At 44.9% G+C, this 25,051-nt stretch overlaps 2 protein-coding genes across 3 annotated transcripts; both read left to right on the top strand.

The window, feature by feature from the left end:
• Positions 1-48: 48 nt before the first annotated feature.
• On the top strand, positions 49-1,843 carry LOC117903706 (probable pyruvate dehydrogenase E1 component subunit alpha, mitochondrial). The gene is made up of 3 exons (XM_034816052.1): positions 49-332; positions 393-1,607; positions 1,755-1,843. Exons 1-3 carry the CDS (start codon positions 147-149, stop codon positions 1,788-1,790), a joined length of 1,437 nt encoding a protein of 478 aa, XP_034671943.1. The 5' UTR covers positions 49-146; the 3' UTR covers positions 1,791-1,843.
• A 188-nt stretch (positions 1,844-2,031) lies between these two features.
• LOC117903705 lies at positions 2,032-24,879 on the top strand. Of its 2 annotated transcripts, XM_034816049.1 has the most exons (9): positions 2,032-2,308; positions 3,114-3,379; positions 20,000-20,445; positions 21,830-22,002; positions 22,733-22,849; positions 22,932-23,198; positions 23,337-23,566; positions 23,734-23,937; positions 23,995-24,879. In XM_034816049.1, exons 3-9 carry the CDS (start codon positions 20,207-20,209, stop codon positions 24,472-24,474), a joined length of 1,710 nt encoding a protein of 569 aa, XP_034671940.1. In that variant the 5' UTR covers positions 2,032-2,308; positions 3,114-3,379; positions 20,000-20,206; the 3' UTR covers positions 24,475-24,879. The 2 variants fall into 2 exon arrangements, with proteins under 2 accessions (XP_034671940.1, XP_034671941.1); XM_034816050.1 differs by lacking the exon at positions 2,032-2,308 and having other exon boundaries at positions 3,119-3,372.
• Positions 24,880-25,051: the final 172 nt, after the last annotated feature.

Below are 25,051 nucleotides of genomic sequence, written 5' to 3'. Positions count from 1 at the left end.
ATTGTAGTTTATTTTTGGATGCCAATACTTCGATGATTTTATATAAAAATTTTGCAAAATATTTCTAAATTCCCATTCAGGCGGGGGTTCAATTAAGTTCTCAACGGTCGGCTTTTGACTGTAGCATATACGGTGAACCGGGAAGCATGCACAAGAAAAGTGGAAGCAGCTGGCTGCTGCGCTTGGTCAGCGTTCAGTCACCGCTGCGACGCCAGCTTCTACATGTGTGGACGGGTGAGACGCGTAGCTGGAGCAGAGCCAGCGCCTTGGCAGTCGCGGCAAACAGCAGGCGGCACAGTTCGGATAACTGCAATAGCGTGACCCTGGAGCATGTAAGTACCGCGTAATCCAATCATCTTTTGAATTCGAATTTATTTCCTTTTGCTGGTTAGACCTTCAAGTGCTATGACCTGGAGTCGGGACCACCTACGGATGTGGAGCTGTCGCGCGAGGATGCCCTGATGATGTACACCCAGATGCTGGAGGTGAGGCGCGTGGAGACCGTGTCCTCCAACTACTACCAGGAGAAGAAGATCAGGGGCTTCTGCCATCTGTATATCGGGCAGGAGGCGGTGGCCGTGGGCATGCATGCCCGCATGCGCAAACAGGACTCGATGATAACGGCTTACCGCTGCCATGCATGGACCTACCTCATGGGCGTCTCTATTTACGAGTTGATGGCCGAGCTGCTCGGCGTTCGCACTGGCTGCAGCCGCGGCAAGGGCGGCTCCATGCACATGTATGGCGATCGGTACTACGGCGGCAATGGCATTGTGGGCGCTCAGGTGCCGGTGGGCACCGGCGTGGCGCTGGCCCATCAATACCGAGGCGATGGCGGCGTTTGCATCGCCTGCTATGGCGATGGGGCGGCCAATCAGGGGCAGGTCTTCGAGGCCTTCAACATTGCCAAGCTGTGGTGCCTGCCGTGCATTTTTGTGTGCGAGAACAACGACTATGGCATGGGCACGCGGGCGGATCGTGCCTCTGCCAGCACGGACTTTTACATGCGGGGACAGTACATACCCGGCCTGTGGGTGGACGGTAACCAGGTGCTGGCCGTGCGCAGTGCCACACAGTTTGCCATCGAGTATGCCCTGGCCCATGGGCCGATTGTGCTCGAGATGAACACCTACCGGTACGTGGGCCACTCAATGTCCGATCCGGGCACCTCGTATCGCTCGCGCGCGGAGGAGGTGCAGAAGGTGCGCGAGAAGCGGGATCCCATTACGAGCTTCCGCGGCCAGATCATCGCCCTGAGCCTGGCCACCGAAGAGGAGCTGAAGAAGCTCGAAACTGAGGTCCGTAAACGTGTGGACGTAGACTGCAAGAAGGCGGCCAAGGACAAGGAGGTGGATCTGAGCGAGCTGCAGGCCGATGTCTATGCCAAGAATTTGGAGCCCAAGATACGGGGCGTCCATGGTCACCATCTGGAGCATATTCGCATTTCGGAGCTGTGTCTGGGCAAGCCGAAGGCGACGCCCCTCAACCAGATAAAGAATGTTCCCGTGGGGGATGCGGTCATGGTGGCTGCTGCTGCCGCGGCCAAGAAGGCGGCCGATAAGGCCAAAGCGGAGAGGGCCAAGGCTGAGGGCAAGGAGCCACCAAAAGCGCCACCAGCTGCGGGTGCTCCGCCCCCAGCACCAGCGGCAGGTGCTCCACCACCGCCAGCAGCAGGTGCTCCACCACCGCCAGCAGCAGCTACAGCACCACCAGCGGCTGTACCGCCTGCAAAAGGAGACGCACCAAAGGCGGCTCCACCACCAGCAGCGGCACCGCCGGCGAAAAAGTAAACGAAAAGTTCGACGATTTTATAAGTAGCCAAGACAGGAACCATACAAATTAAGTAAAGCTTTTTATTGAATGCAAACATTTGAGAGCGTAGAGCTTTGGGTGTCAGGAGCTTTATGACAAACAGAAGCGAAGCTCTTGCTAGCTCCCACAGACACCTGTATGCTGCGAGCTTTATTAGAGCAGAGCAGATGAGAGGCGAGGCAACGCTGCTCGTATCATTTATCATTTGACTAAATGATCGCTGCCGCTGCCACTACTGATGCCGGTTGCCCACGCGCTGCGTAGTGTGCTTCCCCACCCCTCTGGGCAGGCATTCTTCCTTTTCCATTCCACCTGCCCGCCGTCATCGGCATTGGCATCGTCGTTGCCGTCTGGCGGCATGAGATCTGTGTCTAACGGGGCTTTTCAGTCTCCTCGCGATGCTCTTCCGTTGATCTTTACGTGCGCTGGCGACGTCGTTTCCCTTCCTCTCGTTTCGTTTCGCCAATACTACTACCTCTTTCTGCGCTCTTTAAGGGTGTGTTTGTGTGTGTTTTTTTTTTGGTTTTTGTTTTCTTTATGGAAATTGAGCTTGGATGTAAAGTTGTAAAATGCAATAATTAAACAAAAAATCGTAAATTTGTAGTTGAAAGAAATGTAAGCCCAAACAATACGTTGCTGGTGCAAAAACTGATATAAAATACATTTAAAATAACAAAATATTAAAGAAAATTAGAAATTTGTTTTGAAAAATAATTAAAATGTTTAACAACTCAAAAGGATTAGATTAAAAATCTCAATTAATAATTGTGAGACTACAATTATCACACTAAAAAAAAAAAAACCCACATACTGAAACACATTTAATGTGCTCTAATTAAATCGTATAAAATGAAAAGCAAAAAATGAAATAAAATTAATCTACTAAACTAATAAAACGATTTAAATTATAGTTATAATTATGGTTTTGTATCGGATCCCGATCGATGAACATCTGGCAGCATTAACATCAATTTAATGTCCACTCATTTAGATGGCAACTAATTTGCATATCATTCGGAGTAATACCTTTTCATTTCACTGAATATTGCAATCAGTTTTTTTGCCTTCTTTTTTATAGAAAAAACTATATGCATGCAGATGAAGTTTTGCTCGTTGGCTAGTGACAAAGAATGCCCCATGGCGCGGCTGCCAAACAAATTTCAAACAATTTTCATTTGGTTTTTTTGTGTGTTTTCGTTTTTGCTGCCACATACTTGTGTGTCCCATGTGGAGCACATTTCTTCCACCACTTCGGCTCATTATGATTGTGATTTTTTTTTTCTTTGTTTTGTGTCGCTCAGAAATATTTGCGTTTATGTCACGAAAAATAGTGGAAAATCGCGTGTTGACAAATAGCTCGCACCAGTGGCAAAACGAGATATAAAATATGGAAAATTTCAAAATGAAATTATACTGAGAGCGTCTAAATATTTGAATAATTAAATTAACCCTCAATGACAGGCGAATGGCTGGACCAAAAATACAATTAGTGCTATAAACAATCGGGCAAAAAAATCCACACAAAACATACCACAAAAATCAACACCAACAAAGAACCAGGTACCAGGTATGCAAACTACTATGTTCCAGCTTAATATACACGTATTTGAATGATTTCCGACAGAGAGCAGATCAAATATACTCGATATTCATATTCAAAAGCAATTGTTTGGCCCGCGGTTGGTCAGCGTTCAAGTGACACACTTGAGCAAAATTCTGAAGAGATCATTCAGGAACCCCTAAAGATACATATTTACATATACATATGTACATATACTCTCGCTTGTATGGTTTAACTTATATCATATATACAGGTATACTCGCACTCGCACTCGCACTGGCAACTGCCACTGCCAACTGGTCACTCGTACATGATCCAGGGCCAAAAAAAAAAAAAAAAAGTGGCATTTTTTCAGTATTTCCGCTACATTTGCATAGTCCACGAACAATTTGAGAGAGACGTCTCAATATAGAACAGAGTGACAGCAAAGCGGGCTCCACACGGGGGCAATCAGAGATGATTAAAATATTGAACGAAGTACCATTACCATTTCACATTTCCATTTCAATTCAAAAGCCGCGACGACAAATCAAATCGTTTACCCAAAAAAACGAGAGAGAGAGAGAGAGATAGACAGAGACTGGAGTAAAGGGAATGGGGAATGGGGAATGAATTTTCACAACAAAACGAGTAATGTGATCAAGAAATAGAAACCAACATGAGGCTCTGGGAGTCACATTCTCAAGCCACGAGCTCGATGCTCGAACTCAATTACCATGCGAGGCGGTGACAGGGAGAGGCCCACACCCTGCGCTCCACTCAGGGGCAAGCTAATCCCGCATCTAATAAATCTAATCATCGTTCTCCACCGGACTCGTCTCAGGTTCACAATTGAATAATTGAACAATCTGCCGCATAAAGAAGGTCTATTCCATTGAGAGAGACAGGAGAGAGTGTGCGGCGCGATGTGTGCCCCACATGCTGTACGCGAGACGAGATCCCCCGAGCATTGAGAAGCGATGATCCGATTAATTAAGTACCAAGAAACGAGCAGCATAAAGCCAAAGAAAAGTTGGCCATAACGATGAAATGTTGGCACAGGAATGTTCCGAAATGGGTTGTAGCCTTTCTTTATTATTTTTATAGCTATAAAGATTCTTTAAACAAATAAAAATACGTCAAGCTATCCTTAAACCATCTTCAAGGTGTTAAGCATTCAATCATGAATACTCAATCATGATTATAGTGATTATAATTGAGTGCAATGATCAAACTGGCAAAGTGTTAGATCGATGAGAGCACAGCGCAGCGCAGTTCTAAGTGATTTGTCTTTGCCATGATCAGCGCAGATCTCTTTCCTCACAGACAATATATATCCCACCTATATGGCCACTATCCACTAAGAGAAACTGATGACGCGACCTTGAATCACAAATAGATTTTTATGCGCAACATTTATATTTATTTCATTTATTTTCCCCATCGCACCCCACGATCGCCGCACGTCACCAAATGCCAAGCGAAAATATTTGAATATTTCTCCTCTGAATTTGTCTCTCATTTATCTCAAAGGAAAATCGCTTGACCAAGAATGCAGACGGAGATAAGATCGTCTTTGCATTCAAGTGGAAATGCATTTTCAATTTTGCATTTCGCATTTTGCACACCAGTTTGTAATTGAATCGAAATTGAAATTGAAAGAGTGCCTCGCCTCGCCTCGCAGGGGGCCTGTAATATGCCAGATGTATCTACATTGAGATGAAATGCTCAACGATTTGCTGAATGGCTAAACTTTTGGCGCCCCCCAGCCCCAAACACCAAATCAAATTTTTATACACGCGCTTCTGTTGTGTGTCGGAAAGTATCGTGGGGAGGCGGGTGAGTGCCCGCGCCGGGCCATTGGCAACGCTTGTAAAACTGCAAGGCCCAACATCGATGGCGACGCTTCAGTCATGAATTTTATATAGATTTTTAATTGAAAGTTAGCGTTGGCCATTCCCCCATGTCCCCCATGAAATCCATCTAAAAAAAACCCATCAAAGTCCAAAATAAATCCATCGCATATTCAAGATTGACTCTGGCGTTTGGCTAAATATTGGAAAGCAGTTTCAGAGTCGTACCGCTACCCTTTCCGCACACTCTCACTTTAGTTCTCTATCGCAGCGTTGCTTAGCAGCAGAGTGAATGAATGTTAGGCAAACCCAAGAACAGAATTGAATCGCATTAAATTCTTAAATTCTTTTGACAACAGCTTGCCCCACAAATTGGTGGCTGCCTCTGGGATTTCCGGAGGAAGAGCGAACAAATGTTCAACGACAAAGATGGCACAAATAAGATGGTTAGAGAGCAGCAACAAAAAAAAGAGAGAACTCGAAAATGCAATTAAGAGTGGGTCATATTATTTATGTGGTACTTTGTTATTATTGTTTAAAAATAGAATGTCACAGAGAGCGCATAGAAAACAACAGCAAACGCAAAGCCAAAAGACGTCCACAGCAAGAGGAATATCGAGAGGCGAACGTGACAGAAAGAAAAGATACAGAGACGGACACAGAGAGGCACAGAGATAAACAGAGCGGGACAAGTCGCAGATATAAACTAATAATTCTAAGAAAAACAGAAAGGCACAAAAGCAAAAATCAAAAAGCAGAAAAGAAAAACTAAGGAAAACAACGACACGCAAATGACAGAAAATATCAAATCAAATGCATTCAAATGTCAGGTGAGGAGATGCCGCCGCTGGGAGAGTGACAGCAGGAAGGGATGGGGGAAGGGGCTCAGTGCCAGTGGCGGAAGTTGCTGCTGCCCAAAAGATCCATTAGCATTGTGGACTGAATCAGCAGCTCGTCTACTGACGAGCCCGCCTTCCCGCAAAACCAAAATAGACCACAGTGGAGCAGGACGGTGCAGGGCGGGGAAGCGCACACTTTTGACACCTCAATGTCGTGTGAGATTTTTGCTTAAGTGGAACCTGGGTGCTTGGGCATCTTAGGGGATTACCATACCACACAATGAGTCAAACGTATCGAAAGTGGAAGGAACACATTTCCCAAGAATTTTGATGGGAAATTTGAGAGATCAAAGGGCAAAAGCGGCTAAAGAAAAGGAACAAAACCCAGGGATATGGATATAGTATTCAAATCTTTGGTATTTCTTAAGATAATTATGATTATTAAATTATTTACATACATATTTAACAATTTTTGAACAAACTGCAATTGGAGCCAGACAAATCTTTCTTTCAATACATTTAAATCGACTGATTATTGCTACTTAAACATCCATTATGTTGTTCAACATAATGATAATGATATTTTGGACATTCAAGATTTGGTTGAAAGACTCCATCCCCCAGCAAAGGCAAACAAATCTCCATTTTCCGCTAAGCTAATGAAGGGATTATAATGAATGAAAAACGGCTTCGATATCCAAATGGTACAGTCCATAAAAATCTCATTTTGCACAACCAACCTCAACCTTTCTAACCACCAACCAACCTTTCCACCACCCCTTCAAAACAAGTAAGAAAAAAATAAGCGCCATGGACGTTTGGAATGTAAAAGAAATTCCCCGATGCACGTCACGTAATCTCTGTGAATATCAAATTACTGGCGATAAAAATTGCAAAAATTGAAATGCAATAAGGCACTAAACATTAAATAATTGACATGTCCATTGGCGATGAAGCAAACAAGTTGCATATCAAATGATATGCTGCCCATGGCCCCCACTCTACCCTAGCCCACCATTTAGGCAAAATAAATATTGGGGGTATCCACAGTACATTTAGTTGATATTTGTGCATAGACACGTTTGGGGGCACGTGCGCGGCTTAAAAATGTGCAATCGCTGGATCTGAATATCAATATCAAAATCAAAATCAAAATTAAAATAAGTCACAATTTATGCCCCCACAAAGCATCGTTTGAGTGCCTCTATACACAAATCTAATTGGGATTGGGATGACCATAGAAACGCAGCATTAATTGATTAATTATGCAAATGTAAATGTCAGCTCTGTCGGCTCTGTCCACTTGGTTATCAGTTTGCTGGAAATACCCTCTTTATGGATGGGGAAGGTATTGAAAAATGCTTTCAAAAATATGCCAAAAAGTTATCATTGTTGGATAAATCGTTCTCCTTACATCAAAGGTCAAAGTTAGAGTTCTTTTTGTTCCAGCTTAAAATATATTTCCGCTGTCCACAAGCTGACATGCATTTCCCAATGAAGTCGCCTTTATTCAGCTTATTCCCATATTGATTTATGAATGAACAGCAGACGATCTCTTCGATCTCTTTGAGTGCTTTTCGCTTTCTCGTTCAAAATTCTAAAAAATGTTTACGCTTTGGGTGTGTGTCTGGCTGGTGGCAAATGTGTGTTAGGGTATTTGCCGGATTTATGGCGTAAGCGCATAAAAAACTCTATAGAGCATAAACAAACAAAGAAACGTATAAAAATGAGCGCCGCAGCGCAAACGAAAATGTTTGCCAAAAGCCGTCAGACAATTAAATATAAGCAAACACACAAGAGCACAAGAGCAGAAGAGCAGAAGAGGCAGCAGGCACCTGGCATCAGCATCCGGAGCAGCATCAACGGTGGCATCAACGGCATACATGCACCCCCACGTACTAATTAAGTGGCCAGCAGTGTGTGCCATGTCCTGCGTCCACCTGTGTGCGTATACGTAATTAATTCCATTATAATCTCTTACGCATAATAAAACAAACAGAGGAGCGGCTCGAGTGGGGATTGTTTGCTGTGATGGTGGGGGAGGGGGGATGGCAGCGGTGCGACATCAGCAATCATAAAACATTCTCCTTGCGGCTGGCTGAATGCTTGGCTCTTCGGGTTCGCGCATCCTCCAGCATTAACGGCGCAAAACCAATGCCATTGCGAATGCCCGCATCGCAAACGCCAGAGACCAGCCAGCCAGCCAGCGGCTTCTGCAATTAATTGACACTGAATTCATTTTGTCGCCTCCACACTCTGTGCTCGGCTTTCGTTCTCGTTCTCATTTCCATTTCCATTGGATTAAATTTCATAAATTTGTTGTTTGGCTTTTTTTTTTGTGTTTTACTGGTTGTTGATTCGCCCCCAGTCGCACACGGCGTATGCGTAATTTGTTGATGTCGCATGCGAGTATAAAAAGGCGAATAATATGCGTATGAAAAGCGAATTTGCCTGCTTAACTGACTCTAAAAATATAAACGCGAAAAAGCAACACAACAAAATGTGTGCACCCTTTGGCACAGAGAGAGAGAGAGAGAGAGAGAGTAGCCCGTGGAGTTTGTGACTTTGGGAAGCATAAAAAGATGTGAAGGATAATCCATTTGGAGACGTGTAACGATCCATGTTACATCCATCAAAGGGTATCCGTTGCCTCGGCTGTTCTCTGTACTCCTTCTTGGCTGCTCGCACTGTTTACCTCCGTCAACAGCAGTCGCCCTCCAACAGCTACCCCTGGCAGTCAGCATCTCCTGTTGCCACCTTAGCCGATGAAAGCTTACAAATATTTGCGATTCGTGTTTATTATTTTCCTTGTTTTCTTTTTTTCTTTTCTTTTTGGGTGTTGTTCATCGTGTCTTGCTGGCTTTTCTTTACTTTTTCTTCTTGGCATTTTTATGAGCTACATCAAAAATTGTTTTGCTTCTTTCGTTCACTTTTCTTCGTGTTTTCTTTTGTTTATAAACAAAACGCCCAATTGACTGCCAGCCAAATGATGGCTAAATAATAATAATAGCAGCCGCAGCAGCAGCAGCAGCAGCAATCTCTATGGTAACCATCGAGTGTGGGGGTGTACAGGGGGTGTGGCACATGTACATGTGGCCAAATCCACAAATATTATTTTTAAATATACAAATTCAGTGGGCAAACTGATTGTCACTGGTGCGCAAATGTATATTTGTGCAACTGTAATTGAATCTACAATGTTTATTGTTTTGCAGTCTATTTACGGCAGACAACCCCTCCGCTCCACCCGCATACATCTTTGGGTCTTCAGGCTGCTTTTCATTAAACAGAAAAGAGCCGTCTGGAGTCGGAAATTTAAGGTCATTTTTGGAAATGATCCAAAGCAGCGTAGAGTATCGAAAGGCATTTAAAATCAATTTCCCATCAGCGATTTATGAATGTTGAATAAACTTTATGATGCTTGGGTATCACTTTATTAACATTATCTATAGGTTGTTGCATTAACGGAAAAACAAGTTAGTAATTGATCTCCGAGAAATCGATCATCTACAGTAGGTCTTACAGGTGTTAAAACGATTTTACTGAGAACTGAAAACGAACGTGGGAAAGGCTTTGTCAGTGCTGTGGTCATTGGACGCAGACACTGACTCAACGTCAAGTGCAAAGTTCAGGACATAAAGTATGTGCTGGCTAGTGAAGGTAATTAGGCCCCAAGCCAATGTCTGGTTGGCCAACATCTGCTGCCTATTGTACACTAAGTGATGTATATCTGTTTTGGCTAAACGTAAAAGTAGAGTCGGATTATCTCTGGACACAACAGTAATTATTATTATAATATTTGTAACAGGAAAGACTTGGCAGCAGCCACTCTCGACTGCCATGTAAATACATCCGGATCGAGTACAAATCCGGCTGGAAAGCCAGCCTAAAATATGTCTTAGACCAAAGCCATGTCTTGGGGTAACGATAACCGAAAGAATTTGCAAAAACAAAACGGATGCTGCCCCCCAGCAACACCCCAACGAGATAAATCCATTAATAATCATCAGCAAAGAAAACGAAAACTAAAAAAAAAGCAAGAGCAAGAGCAAGAACAAGAACAACAGAGGAAAGACGAGCGAACAGGCAAATAAAGTGAATAAAATAATAATAAAAACCTTTTAGCATATCCATGGCAATCCAGCAAGCTAATGAGGCAAGCGGGCGTGCGGCATTGGGTGGGGTCGCACGACGATGTCGACTCCGACTCGGGGAATCCCTCCCTCTCCCTCCCCCCGCTCCAGCGGCAGGCAGTGCTTTCAGCCAGAATAACAGACAACAATGTTGCAAGCTTGTTTTAGTTTTTGTTTCCATCTTTCTTCTTTTTCTTTTTTTTGCTTGGGTTTGGGGCAACGAGGGCGCTGTAATGCTGCTGGTTCTGGTGCTGCTGCTGCTGCTGCTGCTACTGCTGGTGCGTGGTGTGGCAAGGTCTGCGAGGAGTGGTACATGTGCAACAATGTTTTTATTTTGGCTGAGCTTATTTTTAGTTACTTTTTTGCTAAGGCTGCCGACGCTGAGCGAAAGAGAAATAACTTTCTAAATAAACGCAGCACATTTAGCAACAATGGAGGCAACACTCATCCCCCCCGTTCTACCGTTCCCCTTCCAAAAACAACAGCAGGCAGGAAGGCGAGGACATTTTGCGGAGGTAGCGAAACATTTGATGCCCATTGATGTGCCATCGGTTGGACTCGCTCCTAGCTGGCATGGCATTTGGAGTGCGAAAAGATGCAGTTAAGATCTCGTCCAATAAGGTTTGTCTCATCATTTTCTTGGTTTTCCATTGCCATCCAATCCACACACTTTTAAAGCCAGGGTATACTGCAAACATCCTTAGCAAAGCCAACAACAGCAAATAGCGCGTAGCACTCATACATGAATATGTACATACATATGTACTCTGTACATACATCTGTACATAGTTGTACGTATAAACACTTTCCGCTTTTGCTGTCTGCGCATTTTCGTGACGCTTTTCTTTTTCCGCTGCCCCCAAACCAGGCGCGGCATATACACATTTTCAGGCAACTTCCAAATCAGGAAAATCATTTACATAACTCTCTGAAAATTGCACATCAAAAAGGCATTGTATGTACATATACTCGAATATAGAATGTACAAAAAGTGCATTTGCTTTTGTACCAAAACAAGCTAAAGGGTATCGGCACGTCGGTGTTCTCTGCCCTCCCCACTTGTTTCTACGAGTATTGTGTATGTGTCTGTGTGTGTTTTTTGTTGTGCTCGTCGCGTGGCAAAGTTTTGCTCCTTGCAGCATTTTTATACCCGGTACTCGAAGAGTAAATAGGGTATATTGTATTTGTGCGGATAACGGTTGTATGTAACGCACAGAAGGAAACGTTTCCGACCCCATAAAGTATATATATTCTTGATCAGCATCAATAGCCGAGTCGATTGAGCCATGTCTGTCTGTCCGTCCGTCCGTCCGTCCGTCCGTCCGTCCGTCCGTCTTGTTTGTCGGCTAGTTCTCAGAGACTATAAGAGCTACAGCCACCAAATTTTGGCACCAGACTGCTGTATGCTCACACTGAAACCAGTGTATTTCAAAAATGAGCCCCGCCCCCTTCCGCCCCCGCAAAAGGGCGAAAACTTCCCAAATCTACAATTTTGAAGATAGCAGAAAACTAAAAACGCCATTCCGTAGGGAATGACCATATCTATCAGATCAACAAATTGGGATCCGATTGGATCATTATTATAGCCACAATGAAGAAATTAATTTGCAGTGGCCAAACCCACCCCGTCCCGCAGCATTCACACTCTGCTTCGCGCTGTTTATGGCCTCTGCCCCTGACACAGCTCTGCCTCTGCCGCGACTCTGCAGTGTGTGTTGGCGTGAGCAGTGTTGTTGATGTAGATGACAGATGAAGAAAAAATGTAAAATTTGACAAATAACCCTAAAGTGCAGATGTAGTACTGAGTGCCGGGTATAAAAGTTGTGACGCGTAAGAAGCGTCTCACACGTCCCTTCTCGTTTCATTTTATTGCCACGCAGATTAGAGTTGCAGAATTGTTAAATTTTCATTCCAATTGTTCTGCTTCTGCGTGTCTTCCTCTTCCTGCTCCTCCGTGTTGCTCTTGTTGTTGTTTGTTGCCCGCGTTTTTGGTTTTAATTTCTTTTGTGGAAAGTAGGGAACGGGGAACGGGGAGCGGGGAAAGTTTGCGGCTCGTTGAGCGAATGGCCCTGACAAAAACGCCCTTCCGCCCCTTAGGCTGTCCAACTAATTGACGGAACGAAAGCGAGAGACAGACAGAGAGAGATTCGCTCCAAAGAAATGGCAATGAAAATGGAAATGGAAATGGAAATGGAAATGGAAATGAAAATGAATGAAAATGATAATGCTAAATAAATAAATGCTTGGTTAACCATCCGACAACAGCCGTAGAAAATTGTGAATAATGGCACTAATCGAATTAATTCAACTGCAAATGCACTAATTAGGCATACATCATCGAGTGGCTGGAGTGCTAATGGAGTGTTCAAGGAGTGTGGAGTGGAGTGTGCACGACCGGCCGACCGATCAGACGAGCTTTTGCCTAAATTATTTTCAGGAAGATGAATAACCTTTTGGTAGAACTTTCGTATCTCAAAGTAAAGGATTTACTTTCGGCTGTTTAAATTCAAGCTGCAAAGCTGCAAGATGATAGTTAGGGCCGTGTCGCCTGTGCCTATGGCTTATGAAAATAAATTCTGCCTAAAAAGTGAGCCTTTCACATTCTAAGTAAAATATATACCCATCGGCTATGGCTGTATTTTAATTCGTGGTTTCTAGTAACATTTGGAAAAAAAGAAGAATCTTTGTCGTAAGCATTATCATTTGATTGCTAAAGAGACCCATAGAGAGAGAAAAAGAGAGAGAGAGAGAGAGAGTGCAAGAGATGGAGAGGGGTGGTGGCCCAAGTGGAATGGCTGCTGGGTGGTTCGTTCCACACTATGATGCAACACATATCATTTGCATGTTTGTGCGTTGCTCGTTTTTTATGCTACTGATTTTCTTCTCCTTTGGCTCTTGTCCTGTGTCCTGTGGGTGGGAATGCCGTGAACGATTGAAGATTGAGAGGGAGAGAGCGGGATGCGGGATGCGGCGTGATGAAATGCTAGCGAATTTGCATAGAAAATAGACAGTTTGGAAAATTGCATTCCATGTTGATAAGTTAAGGCCCCTCCAGAGTTGTGTCCCCCACACGGCCGTGCAACACACGGGCAACCAGCAACCAGCAACCAGCAAACCAGCATTCCGGCATCCCAGTGTACCTCTTAAACCATTCACCAGCTGCAATTGAAAAGTAGCTTGAGGCAGAAGCTTGCAGCAGGCAGCAGGCAGAATGCAGCATGCAGCGTCGTGCGCATAAATATTTTGTTTAAGTTTTATGGCAATGGACGTTGGGTCTGGGTTTGGTCTGTGTGTGTGTGTGTGTGCGCCCCCCTACCTGTCTTCCTTCCACTCACACGTTACGTGAATGTCACACGATTTATGTATAAATGCTTGGGGCCAGAGACTTTTGCTCATTGCACTCCTGGACCCTGGTCACACCTTGAGCGAAATGCAATTTTGTCTGTCAAAAAAAGAAGAAAACGAAAGAAAGAAAGAAAGAAATGCCAGCAGTGCCAGCTGGAAGCTTCAAAGACACTTCCCACCGCTGCTGCCCAACTCTTTGCAAGGGCTGGGACTGGGGCAGTGGCCAAATCTGCCAGTTGGATGGGCTGTCAGAGCAGTGCTGTCCCTTGGCCAGCAACTTGCCTCTTCACCGCACTATTTCAAGTGATTCCATTTCTGACTCTTATTATATAAAAATCATCAAATTGATGATGATGATCTGCTCATGGTATAACATTGGAAGCCTGAAATGGAGCAGTGTTAATGTAATTCAAGGGAAAGAATGTTACTCATACGTTGCTGCATGTGGCACATCCTTTGATTCAGTTTCTGTTAAGTAAATTCCCTCGGTTTTCGGTCGAAGCGCTGGCTGCCACAGCTCAGAGAAAGATGAAAAGCAATTTTGTTTCTAATAAGCAGAGTTGTTTTTATTTTCTCTTAAAGTGTCAAAGTCGCAAAGCAAATGCAAATGCTGTCCTGTCCTGCCCAGTCCCATCCTCTGCCATGGCAAGGAATCCGTCAAAGAATGTTTGATAAGGGGGCGACATTTTTTCACAAGAAAGTGGAGGAGGCAAATTCATGGGTAGGTATGTACATACACACATAAATAGGTACCTTCGCAGTCGCATAACCTTTGCCCCAAGTCTAGCCAGTATGTAGTTGTTGTACGCATTCCCAGGGACAACTCTCGCCAAGTTCCGTGCACCATCATCTCCATCTCCCGCACTTGCATCGTTGACTGTTTGCTTTGCCACAAAGCCTGATGATGCCGCTACTGCTGCTGGCAGTGTGGTGCTCGGACTGAGCTTGAAGCTGACTGACTGAATGACTGAAAGACGAACTCTCTGACTGACAGAGCGAGTGGACTGACTGACACACTGACAGAAAGTGAGTGGACTGAGGGACCCCTGACTGAGACAGTGACTGGGACTGGGGCTGGAGCTGGAGCTGTGCTGGGGTTGGAGCTGGCTTCTGGGCAAGCTTCCTCTTCATGATGCTGTTGTAACTATTTGACTTTATCTTCTTGCCGCTGCAGATCCATGGTAAACATGGTGAAGCATGGAAGGGTAAAGTTATGGCACGAGGAAAAGGTTCGAGGAATGTGGTCACGGTGAAGGGGAGCGGCAGCGGGAACGGTTCTAAAAACGTAAAGAAGGCAAAAACGATAAACAAAGTCTACAAAACCGTTGACTACTCGTTGGCCTCCACTCCCAGATTTATATGCCCGGGTGACAGGGGCCAGGCGCCAGGTGCCAGGCGTCAGGCGCTAGGTGCCAGTTGCCAGGAAGAGGTCTAAGAGGTCTCTGAAGGAAAAGTGTGGATTTTCCTGCCTGTCAGTTTTCCCATTTAAAGTTCATTTTAAATGTGGGCGGGCGGCTTAAATGCAACTTGTCATAATCAGGCGTAAAAACCATGGCCTCAGGTCTCTCGTTCGCTCTCTCCCCCTCTTATTCTCTGCTCTACTCCTATTCTAGGCGACCGCTGTCTCTCTTCCTTTCCGCCTTCCTTAAAGTTCTTTCTACATTTTCTTTGTAGTTTGTTGCCAATTAGGGGCAAGGCACATTTTTGTTGCCGCTGCTGTTGGTGGCTTGAGAAAATGGCACACAGCCACTTGACTTTCCCACGCTATTGTTGTTACCGCTGCTACCCACTAAGCCACTCACTAATTATGCAAAGGAAAAAATACATAGAAGCAGCAGTACCAGTGCCCGTGCCGGCACAGGTGCAGGTGCAGTGTAGTGCAGGGAGTAGGAGCAGCATCAGCAGCAGCAGCAGCAGCAGCGGGGGGGGGGTAGCTGGCGAAGGTATTTCTGTTGAGTCTGGTCATACTAAAGTGGAACGCAGCAGAAAAAAGAAACGAAGAATAGCTTAAGGGTGTCGAAGTTATTTGGATGCCCTTGCAGTGATCATATTCACCATGAGAGAATACAATAAGTACATACATAATCATACGTAAATAAAGTAGGATGTACATAAATATGTACGTACATACTTTTTGAAGCATTGCCATGCATTAGCTACAAAAATACATCTGATTGGAATATGCTTCGCAAACTATACTGAAAAATAGCTATGCTCTCTCGTCGCAAAGAGTATAAGCACGCACCACAGCAGCAACGAAGTGTGTGTGGAGAGCAATTCAAGCTAAAAATTGCATAGGGTGAGGTCAAACTTGTCTCATGCGTAAGCACATACAAAAACATGCGTGGATTGTTGCGCCTCCACAAACACAATGGAACAGTTTGATCCATGTTTGATGTCGAATCGAACGCAACTGAAAATGCGCCACCTCTCCCTCCAAAAACTATTCCACTCGAGTGGCGTATGTGAGTGTGTGGGAGCGAGATCTCGAGTACTTATGTACATACATCTCGCTTACACTTGTGGGCGGTAGGCGGTCGGACCGTTGCCTTTTTTCGCACGTCCCTTTTGGTGTGTGTGCTAATTTAGGCAGCTTTTGTTTTTTGCGCCTGAAATGACACACATACTCGCGTGAAGAGTGCAGAGGCGTGTGTGGAGTGTGAGTGGGAGAGGGAGATAGATAGCAGCAAGAAGAGGCTGAGAAATATAATGAGAGAATGAGAATGAAGAGAAAGAGTTGAATGAGACTCGTTAAGGTTTTCTGCATACCCATTAATGCCATTATTTGTATATATGATATGGGATGCATTTGGGAACTGAAACAAGATGTCAATCAGTTTGTGAACATATTAAAGCCTTTTAAAACGTTTTCTATAAGAAAAATTGATTTTTATTTGTTATCAAATTTAAACAACAACAACATTTGAGCTTTATAATTGTATGTACATACATATGTACATATGTATGCTAATTTTTAATATTCAAAAATACGAAGCATTGTCTGAGTGCAAACAGATTTGCGAGGGAACTGCAAATGGGAAATTTAGTGAAGAAGGAGAGAAATAAAGTAAGAGTGTGAGAGAATGCAATGAGCCCGTTCTATTTTTTTTTCGTATTTTATTCTATGCTGATGTGTTGCCTGGCAACGGCACCGCACACGTTTACCAACAGCTATTCCCTCTCCCTTATTCATTCGTACTCTCATTCACTGCAATATTCACATACATGTATGTACATAAGTACATATGTACATACATCCACATGTACATATGCATGTACCCTGATAACTGTTGTGGCGGCGTAGGTGAGTCTCTGGTTGGGATTTGTTAGGGCTTACGAAGCAGCCGTTAAGAGCCATTAGAGCCTTGCCTGTAGAGTGGTAGAAGTAGAGCTATAGCAGATTATTGCGATAAAAAAACAGAGCAGTGTCCTCTGCTGCTGCTCCGATTGCCTTGAAGCGTTGCCATTCTGCTCTAACACACGCGTTCGGCGAGCTCTCCATGCAGCGTGCCTCTTCTAACGCTTCAATCGAGCTCTGCACTATCTCCCTCTCCTTCTGACGCAGGGATGTTTTATGCCTCTGCTTGCAAGTTGCGATCTTCTTCTTACGAACGCGCAACCTTTCTACCATTCTCCTTCTTCGCATTTGATCAAAGAAACGAACTGGGTCAGAGTCATTCGTTATTTGCTAGAAAAATCGAGAGACGAGTGGCTGTGTCGCATTTACGGGATCATAATTAAAATTCCTTGCAAGCCATTACAACAATGAGCAAGAAGCCGAACACTGGTGTGATTTTCACTTATGTGGTGGACGTCAACCATGATTTTGTGTGCAAGGCGAAATACGGCGAGTTATGTGGATATGGGGAGGGTAAGAGTAATTCAACTGAACAATTGAACTGTTTTTTGCGGATTTTCTTGCATAAATACTCCATCTACAGATAATTACCCACTGAAGGCTCAACGAATGGCTTGTAAAAATCTATTCAAAAAGATGGCAATATACACTCAACGGCGCCACGTGGTTGATGTGGATGATGCCATGGACAAGCTAGACAAACAAGTTCGCAGGAATTATAGAAACGCGAAGGCCATTTCGAAAAATGCACACATAAGCTTTTAAGTTACATATCCCTAAACTGGAAATGTGTTCCTGCATATGTATGTATTTATGTCTATTAAAATACATGCAAACTAACAAAAGCGCAATTATTATGTATGTACATACATATGTATGTACATATGTATGTGTGTAAAGCACGAGACAAAACATGTTGGGCAACGTGTTGCTACATATGTATGTATGTATGTATACATATATATTTATATGTACACATACAATTACAGTTATGATGTACACACATGTATACATGCATACATATGTAAGCGAATGTGTGTAAGATTTTTGCTTTTGAGTCTAAATTTCTTGGAATTCATAATCGGATTTCAAGTTTCACGCCAAGTGGCAATTGAACACACAATTAAAATAGCCTTCGGTTATTGTGTGTCGATAATAAGTTCATGTGTAACACAAAATGTTCTGTCAACTAAAAAGGGAAATTATTTTGCTCAGTTTTCGTGCACAATGGCAACGATGAAATCTTGCCAATTGCGGCTGGTTTATATACATAAAAGCAGCAGCGTACCAAAATTTCCAGGAACTGGTACATACATATGTACATACATACATATGTACATATATGTATGTATGTGTGCAAAAGACATTCGTCCGTTTTTGTGTCTTGTCTCAGATCTAGACTGGCGCCAGCGTCTTCAGCAGCGATCGACAGTGAACGAGGCACAATTACACACGCGAGTACTAGTTGTGGAGGAGCTCTCCTTTTCTGAACAGAATAATCATTAGTTATTTATAATAAGTATTTGCCTCGGTTGTGTAGATTATTAACAAATTCTCCAATCGTTCGATGTGTGTGTACATACACAAAGTGTAACAACTTCCGCGCTGCTCCCAGCGATCTGCCGCACTCCTCCCACACCCTTCAAAATGTCATCAGCTGTGTGGCGGCCAGCAGCACATACACACTTTTTGGTTTTCCTTTGTTTTTCTTTTCGTTTTTTCTTGTTTCGTTTTGTACTTTTTTTATTGGGTTGTGCGCTTAATGCAACGAATATCGTTTTACGGAGGTTTTCGGGTGGCGATTGTTGTTGTTGTTGTTGCTGTTGCACGTACATACGTGCAATATTTGCGAATTTTCCACTTGCTGCATGACAGTGAGGATGGGGTTGGCAGAGGCGTTAGCAGAATGGCGGGAATTTTCCCACTTTTATTGTTTTTAAAACGCTTTCCAATTTTTAGCTGCTCTTCGCTTATTTCTATTTTGCTGCTGCCGCTGCTCTCTGGGTATGTTGTTACCCTCTGCACGGGGTATATTCGGAAGCTGAGCGGATTGTGACGCAAGAGAAGGAATCATAGTAGAACCCATGGGGACCAAGATCGAATGATCTTCCGCCTATCTGTAGTCAAAGTGCCATCTAAATCGTGTAACTATTGATCACACATCGGATAGATCCATCAAGACGGCGCATCAATTGCCTCGAAAGAGGGTTTCTTTCGTTCGTTTCTATTTAGTTTGTTGTTGTTTAACTTGCAATTGCAATTGCAGTTTTATTTAACGCGCAATTTGTCTGCTCTAGGCGAGAGAAAGGCAGAAGAAAGGATGGGTAAGGGGTGGGGGTTGTGGGTTGGGGGTTGGTGGGTGGCCGCTGAGGTCAATGGTGATGGTGGTCCAATAACATTTTCGGCTACCCCCACCGCCACACAACACACTCCACAAAGTGAATGAAAAGAAATAAGCGAAAAAGCAGCGAACAAAATCCGAAATTGAAAACCAAATAAATAAGTCAGCTTTCTCTCTCTTTCTCTCACTCACTCACGCTGTGGGTGAGCAGGGTATGTGTGTGTGCTGTGTGTTTGTGTGCGGTTCAAGTGGAAATGTAATTTGAGACAAAACATCCGAGTGGCTGTGTGAAAAATTCAGCCACAACAAACGAAACTCAAGACAAAACTTGGACAACAACGTCTTAGAGGGCTGCTTTAAGGTATCCATTTACGGAACTTCTCCTTATGGATGTCTTTTAACCACACACACATAGACCAATTGAAATATTATATCAATGCACTTAAAGAATAATTGCAATTTAGTAATATGTGCATACATATGTACATATGTATGTAAATGCTTCACTAAACTTGTCTTTTCCTGAGCAATCTTTCATTCCAATTACTTTTTATAAATAGTTTTCTGTAATTAATTTCCGCTAACTGTTGGTTCCTGAAAACTGGCAACTGAAATGCCTCAAATAGCGCCCAGTCCTTGGAGAACTAAACACAAATTCAATACAAGTTTTGGAAACTTGTAAGTTAGTCCCTGCCCCAAAGCTGTAAGCTGCATAAACTCTTTTTGATTTTTGATTTTTTAATTACTATTTCACTCTCTCTCTCTGTCTCTCTTGCAGCTTTGCGCACTCCTGGGGGGTTTTTTGGGGGCAACCAAACGGATCTGTCAAAAGTGCAATCGGAATTGGAGTCGGCTTCGGAATTGGAAACCCATTTCGGAATCAACAAGCTCTCAAGTGCTCTGTGCTGTTCTCTTGGTTCGTGGGTTATAGGCCACAATTCCAATTTGTGCGGGGCTGCCTTTTCGTTGAACGGCGCCTGCAGCAATGACAATGTCATCGACGCTAACACTAACGCTTGCCGAAGCAGAGGCCATGGGGACGTCGGCGGCATTGGAATCCTCCGAGGACGCAGCAGCGGCAGCAGCAACGCCCGAGGCGGGCGTTGATATGTTCTCGGATGCGGATATGGCGGAAGTGCGGCATGTTGTTCAACGCATTTTGGTGCCGTGCGTTTTTGTTATTGGACTATTGGGAAATTCAGTGAGCATTTATGTTTTGACGCGGTAAGTGCACTTGTCTACCCTCTTAACACGCCCACCAGCCCACTCTCTCCCACTCCCACTCTCTCTCTCTCTCTTCGTATCCTTTGCGGCTGTGGGATTATGGCCCCAGCCGATTTAGATTTGGAAATGGAAATGGCATGGGCGTGACCATTCAGCAGTGTTATTTTATTTTATGCATTCTATGTACGCCGCATCGCTGCTTTCACTCTTCCACACTCTCCTTGTGTGTGTGTTGTGTTGTTTGCTGTGGTGTGTGCTGCAGCGAGTACAGGTACATTGCAGCACGTTAAACACGGCATTTAATTGTAGCCACCGTTGCACTTTAAAATCATTTCCAACACCCCGACAACAATGGTCCCAGCCAGTCATTTTATGCGATGTGCTCCAAATGCAAAAACCAGCGGGGGATCGGCGTGTCTGCAGACTATTGATACCCTCGCATTTCGTGGCTGTGACTTTTCACACATTCGTGGAAATATTTCTATATTTAAAGTGCACTTCTGGGTAATTTGCTTTGATTAATCACTCCACAATTAATAATCTTCGATGGCCAATTGGCTGGACCATATCCTGTGACTGTCATAGGGCATCAAATTCTTCGTTACGCCCCTGTTGACAGTCTCTTTATCATGTTGTCTTCTGTTGTTGTTGCTGTTGTTTAACAGATAGGAGACCCTGGGGGCCTGGCGCTCGGGGCATGGCTGCAAGGTTGCAGATGAGTCCGATTCAGTGGCACTGCTGCTGCTGCTGCTGCTGCTGCTGCTGCTGCTGTTGTTGTGGCGAGAGCACATTCGAAACGGTTGCAGGATGTGGAATATGCGACAGTTGTGTGTGCCCTGCAACACCTGCACTGTGGCAGCAGGTGTGCCCCGGCTGGCAAGAAACCCACCAGGGAACGGCAGATCAAATTCGATTATACGATTAGAAGGCTCCTCAACAATGAGATGAGAACTCTTCGAAATGAATGCCAAATCCCAGGACTGAATGCCTGACAGAAGCTCATTCGTGGCATCGATGTGGCCGGTTGGCAAACAGAGCGGAATGCAAATGTTGAACAGTTAGTTTTAATTATTGTCCATCTTTTGGCTTTTATGAGTGTGCCGACATTTGTGTGAATTTAAAAAAAAAATCCCATAGTCCTCCCCGTGCTGACTCCGCCAACGCTTTCGGGCAATTTGGTATTTCAATTGGTGTTGCATTTTGGCAACGTTTGCATTGTCCGCCAAATTGTTTGACCTGATTTCAACAGCACACACATTCAGAGATGTCCACAGATGCAGCTACAGATGCAAAATGAATACAGAGAGAGAGAGAGAGAGAGAAACAAATTGCTATTCTCTTTTTTGTTTTATTTCGATTTGATTTGATTCTTGTCACCATTTAGGAAGCGCATGAGATGCACCACAAACATTTATCTAACGGCCCTGGCAATTACGGACATTGCCTACCTGACCTTTCAATTAATCCTAACACTCCAGCACTACGAGTACATCAAGTACCACTGCGAGATCTATTGGCAGCTCTACGGATACTTTGTCTGGCTATGCGATGTCTCTGGTGAGTAAAAAACGAGAGCAAATATACATTCACATGTATGTATGTTCTTGGCCATCAACTTTTGTAACGAGCATCAAGTTTAGATATGGTGAGAAGGTTTCTTGGGTTGAGCCGATCAAAGTTTCAACGGCACAATGGACTTCCAGGCACTCCAACTGTCACCCTTCATGTTCTGCCTGCTCCCATGCCAACCATTAGCCATGCATCAATGTTTGGGGGGCACATCAATTGGAATTGCACCTGCGGCTGCGGCCATGGATTGGTGCTGCTGCTGCTGCTGTTGCTGTTGCTGTTGGTGCATCAATTTCATTGAGCTCTCTGTCAATTTACGATGCAAAGTTAGCGCAGCGCCTTTCTGCAGCGGTCTGTTGGTCAGCTGTGGCTCACAGCAATCCGAAAAGCTATGCGATACCCCAACAAGGGACTCAACCAAGCCCCAACCCACCCCACCACGGAGTGCGTGGCTCATCAGTGGAACGCAAACGCGAGAAGCGGAGAGCGTGGAACGCGAAATGTGGAGTGGGTGTATGAATGGGGAACGGTTAACGTGGAACGTGGAACGAGGAACGGGGAACGGGGATGGCATGTCAATCGTTTAGAGTGCGCAACATTTTGAATAAAAATTGGCAGGCAACGTGGGAGATGCGTTGGGCTGGGGGGATAGATGCAAGTGATGGCCAAGTGATTGTCTAACCAAAGTCTCCCCTTTCTCCTCTCTCTGCTGTGACAGCATACATCTCCATTTACATAGCCGTATGCTTTACCATAGAGCGATTTATTGCGATACGCTATCCGCTGAAGAGGCAAACGTTCTGCACGGAATCCCTCGCCAAGAAGGTGCTATCAGGTGAGCGGTGTGAAAAATGGGTGAAGCCAGAGATGGCACCCCCCTGGGTAACGCATCCTTTGACTGTGCATCGTTTTGACAGCCGTCGCACTGTTCTGTTTGCTGTCCACGCTCTCCACCGCTTTCGAGCACACAATGGACACCCAGTGGAAGTTGATTGATGACGCCTACAAGCCATGCAATCAAACCCCGGCGAATGTCTCGCCAACGCCCTCGCTGCCAACGCCAGCGACAGTGTGGCAGCAACCGGAGCAGCCGGAGCAGCAGTATGACCCCGAGGCGGCCACCATCACGAGTGCTGTAACATTTCCCCTCTACGATGGCAGTGGCAACAGCGAAGGGGAGCCAGGTGAGTAATCCCCGTTTACCCCAACATACACAGACACACACATGTGTGATGGCGCAACTACAATATTTGTTCTCTTTGCTGCACCCTCCGCGCGCTCCCCCTGCACTGCTCACCCTCTGCACTCTCCGCAAACAACAGGCCACATTCCACGAGAGCAACAGCCACGCCGCCGGCACTGGCCATCATCTGTGACGCCGCCGACGGGTCTGAGTGAAACTCTGGATGCCACCAGGCCGTGGCAGCAGCAAAGTTCAGAGTCCAAGGAGCAGGTCACGGAGAGTCTGCTGCAGTTGTCACGTGCCGGACGCAGCGGGGACTTCAATCACTCAGATGCATTCGCATTTAATGTTACGGAATATTGTCAAAATGTAAGTGGGGGGAAGGAAAGGCCCAGCGAGGAGCGTTCACTTAGGGCTCTGCTTCAGGCTTGTGTTTGATATTTTAATTACTTCAAGAAATCTTTGAGTGGAGGTCCCTTAACCCAAAAGACGTGTAGCAGCACAATCTGAATCTATCTCCCCGTTTAATCCTTTAGATGACTGTCTTTAAGCACATTTCCTCGGACTTGGGCAACAACGAGCTGTATTCGAACGCTTGGAGTGTGTTCACTCTGGTGGTGTTCGTCCTTTGTCCGCTGTTCCTGCTGGCCACGTTCAACAGCTTTCTCATCCTGCTGGTGCATCGCTCAAAGAGTCTACGCGGGGATCTAACGAATGCCAGCAGCATAAGACGCACCAAGGTGAGCATCGGAATGAGATCAGAAACGATCTTGAATCTTCCTTTTGCCTGCTTTCAGCGCAAATCCAACACTGGCCTCACTGGCAGCGTCTCCCAGGAGAACCGTGTGACCATCACCTTGATTGCCGTCGTTCTGCTGTTTATTGTGTGCCAACTGCCGTGGGCCATCTATCTGCTGCTCGATCAGTATTTGAATATAGCGCACGGTGCCCAGGTGGTTGCCGGCAATGTGTGCAATCTGCTGGCCGCCCTCAATGCCGCCTCGAACTTCTTCCTCTACTGCGTGCTGTCGGACAAGTACCGGAAGACGGTGCGCGAGCTGATCACAGGGTATCGCTATCGTCGCCGCCATGCACGCAACAATACGAGTCTCTACGCGGGCCACCATACCACCACAACACTGACGCACATCAATGGAGATCATCACCATGGAGGTGCATCGCCGTACAGTGGTTCAGCAGGCGGCGGTGGCAGCAGTCGTCGCAGCTGCAGTCGAAGTCGCAACAAGGCAGCGGCCACGGGCCGCCTGATAGCGTGAGGGTCCTGCGGATTGCGGCAGTCACGAGTGCTGGCAAAAGCGTGACTGAGCGTGAGCTAAGAATGATTTGATGTAGAGCGAGTCACTCAGGAGTCACGAATGAGGCGAGGACTGACACGCCTGTGCGGAGTATTTCAATGGATCATCAATTGATTATCCACCATAAATGCTTGATTGATTGGATTGATTGAGTGTAAATTCCAATCCAAGTCTGGCCTGACCTGTGAGTCTTCATTTTGTCTCCCACTCTCTCTATAGATATACATTTTAGATAGAGATAAAGATAAAATTATATAACGTACATTGTGCCATAATGTGATGATTGTAGTTGTATGCTAGTTAACCTAAACATAATTGTTGTCCTAAGTACTAAACAAGAATCAAATACAAAACACACACAACAAACGAGGAGGGAGGTGTGAGACGCTTCTTACGAGTCGCAACTGTTATACCCGGTACTCAGTGGCACACCTGTGCCTTAGTGGTGTTTTTCATATTGTAAATTCTAAATTTATTCTACATATTGTATGTGTTTTAAATTTATTAGTTATTCAGTAAACAAATTAAACATATGCGA

This window comes from Drosophila subobscura, chromosome A, assembly GCF_008121235.1.
Source record: "Drosophila subobscura isolate 14011-0131.10 chromosome A, UCBerk_Dsub_1.0, whole genome shotgun sequence".
Classification (NCBI taxonomy): Eukaryota; Metazoa; Arthropoda; class Insecta; order Diptera; family Drosophilidae; genus Drosophila; species Drosophila subobscura.
The sequence above is the reverse complement of the archived record's forward strand: the minus strand, read 5'-3'. Positions and strand labels throughout refer to the sequence as shown.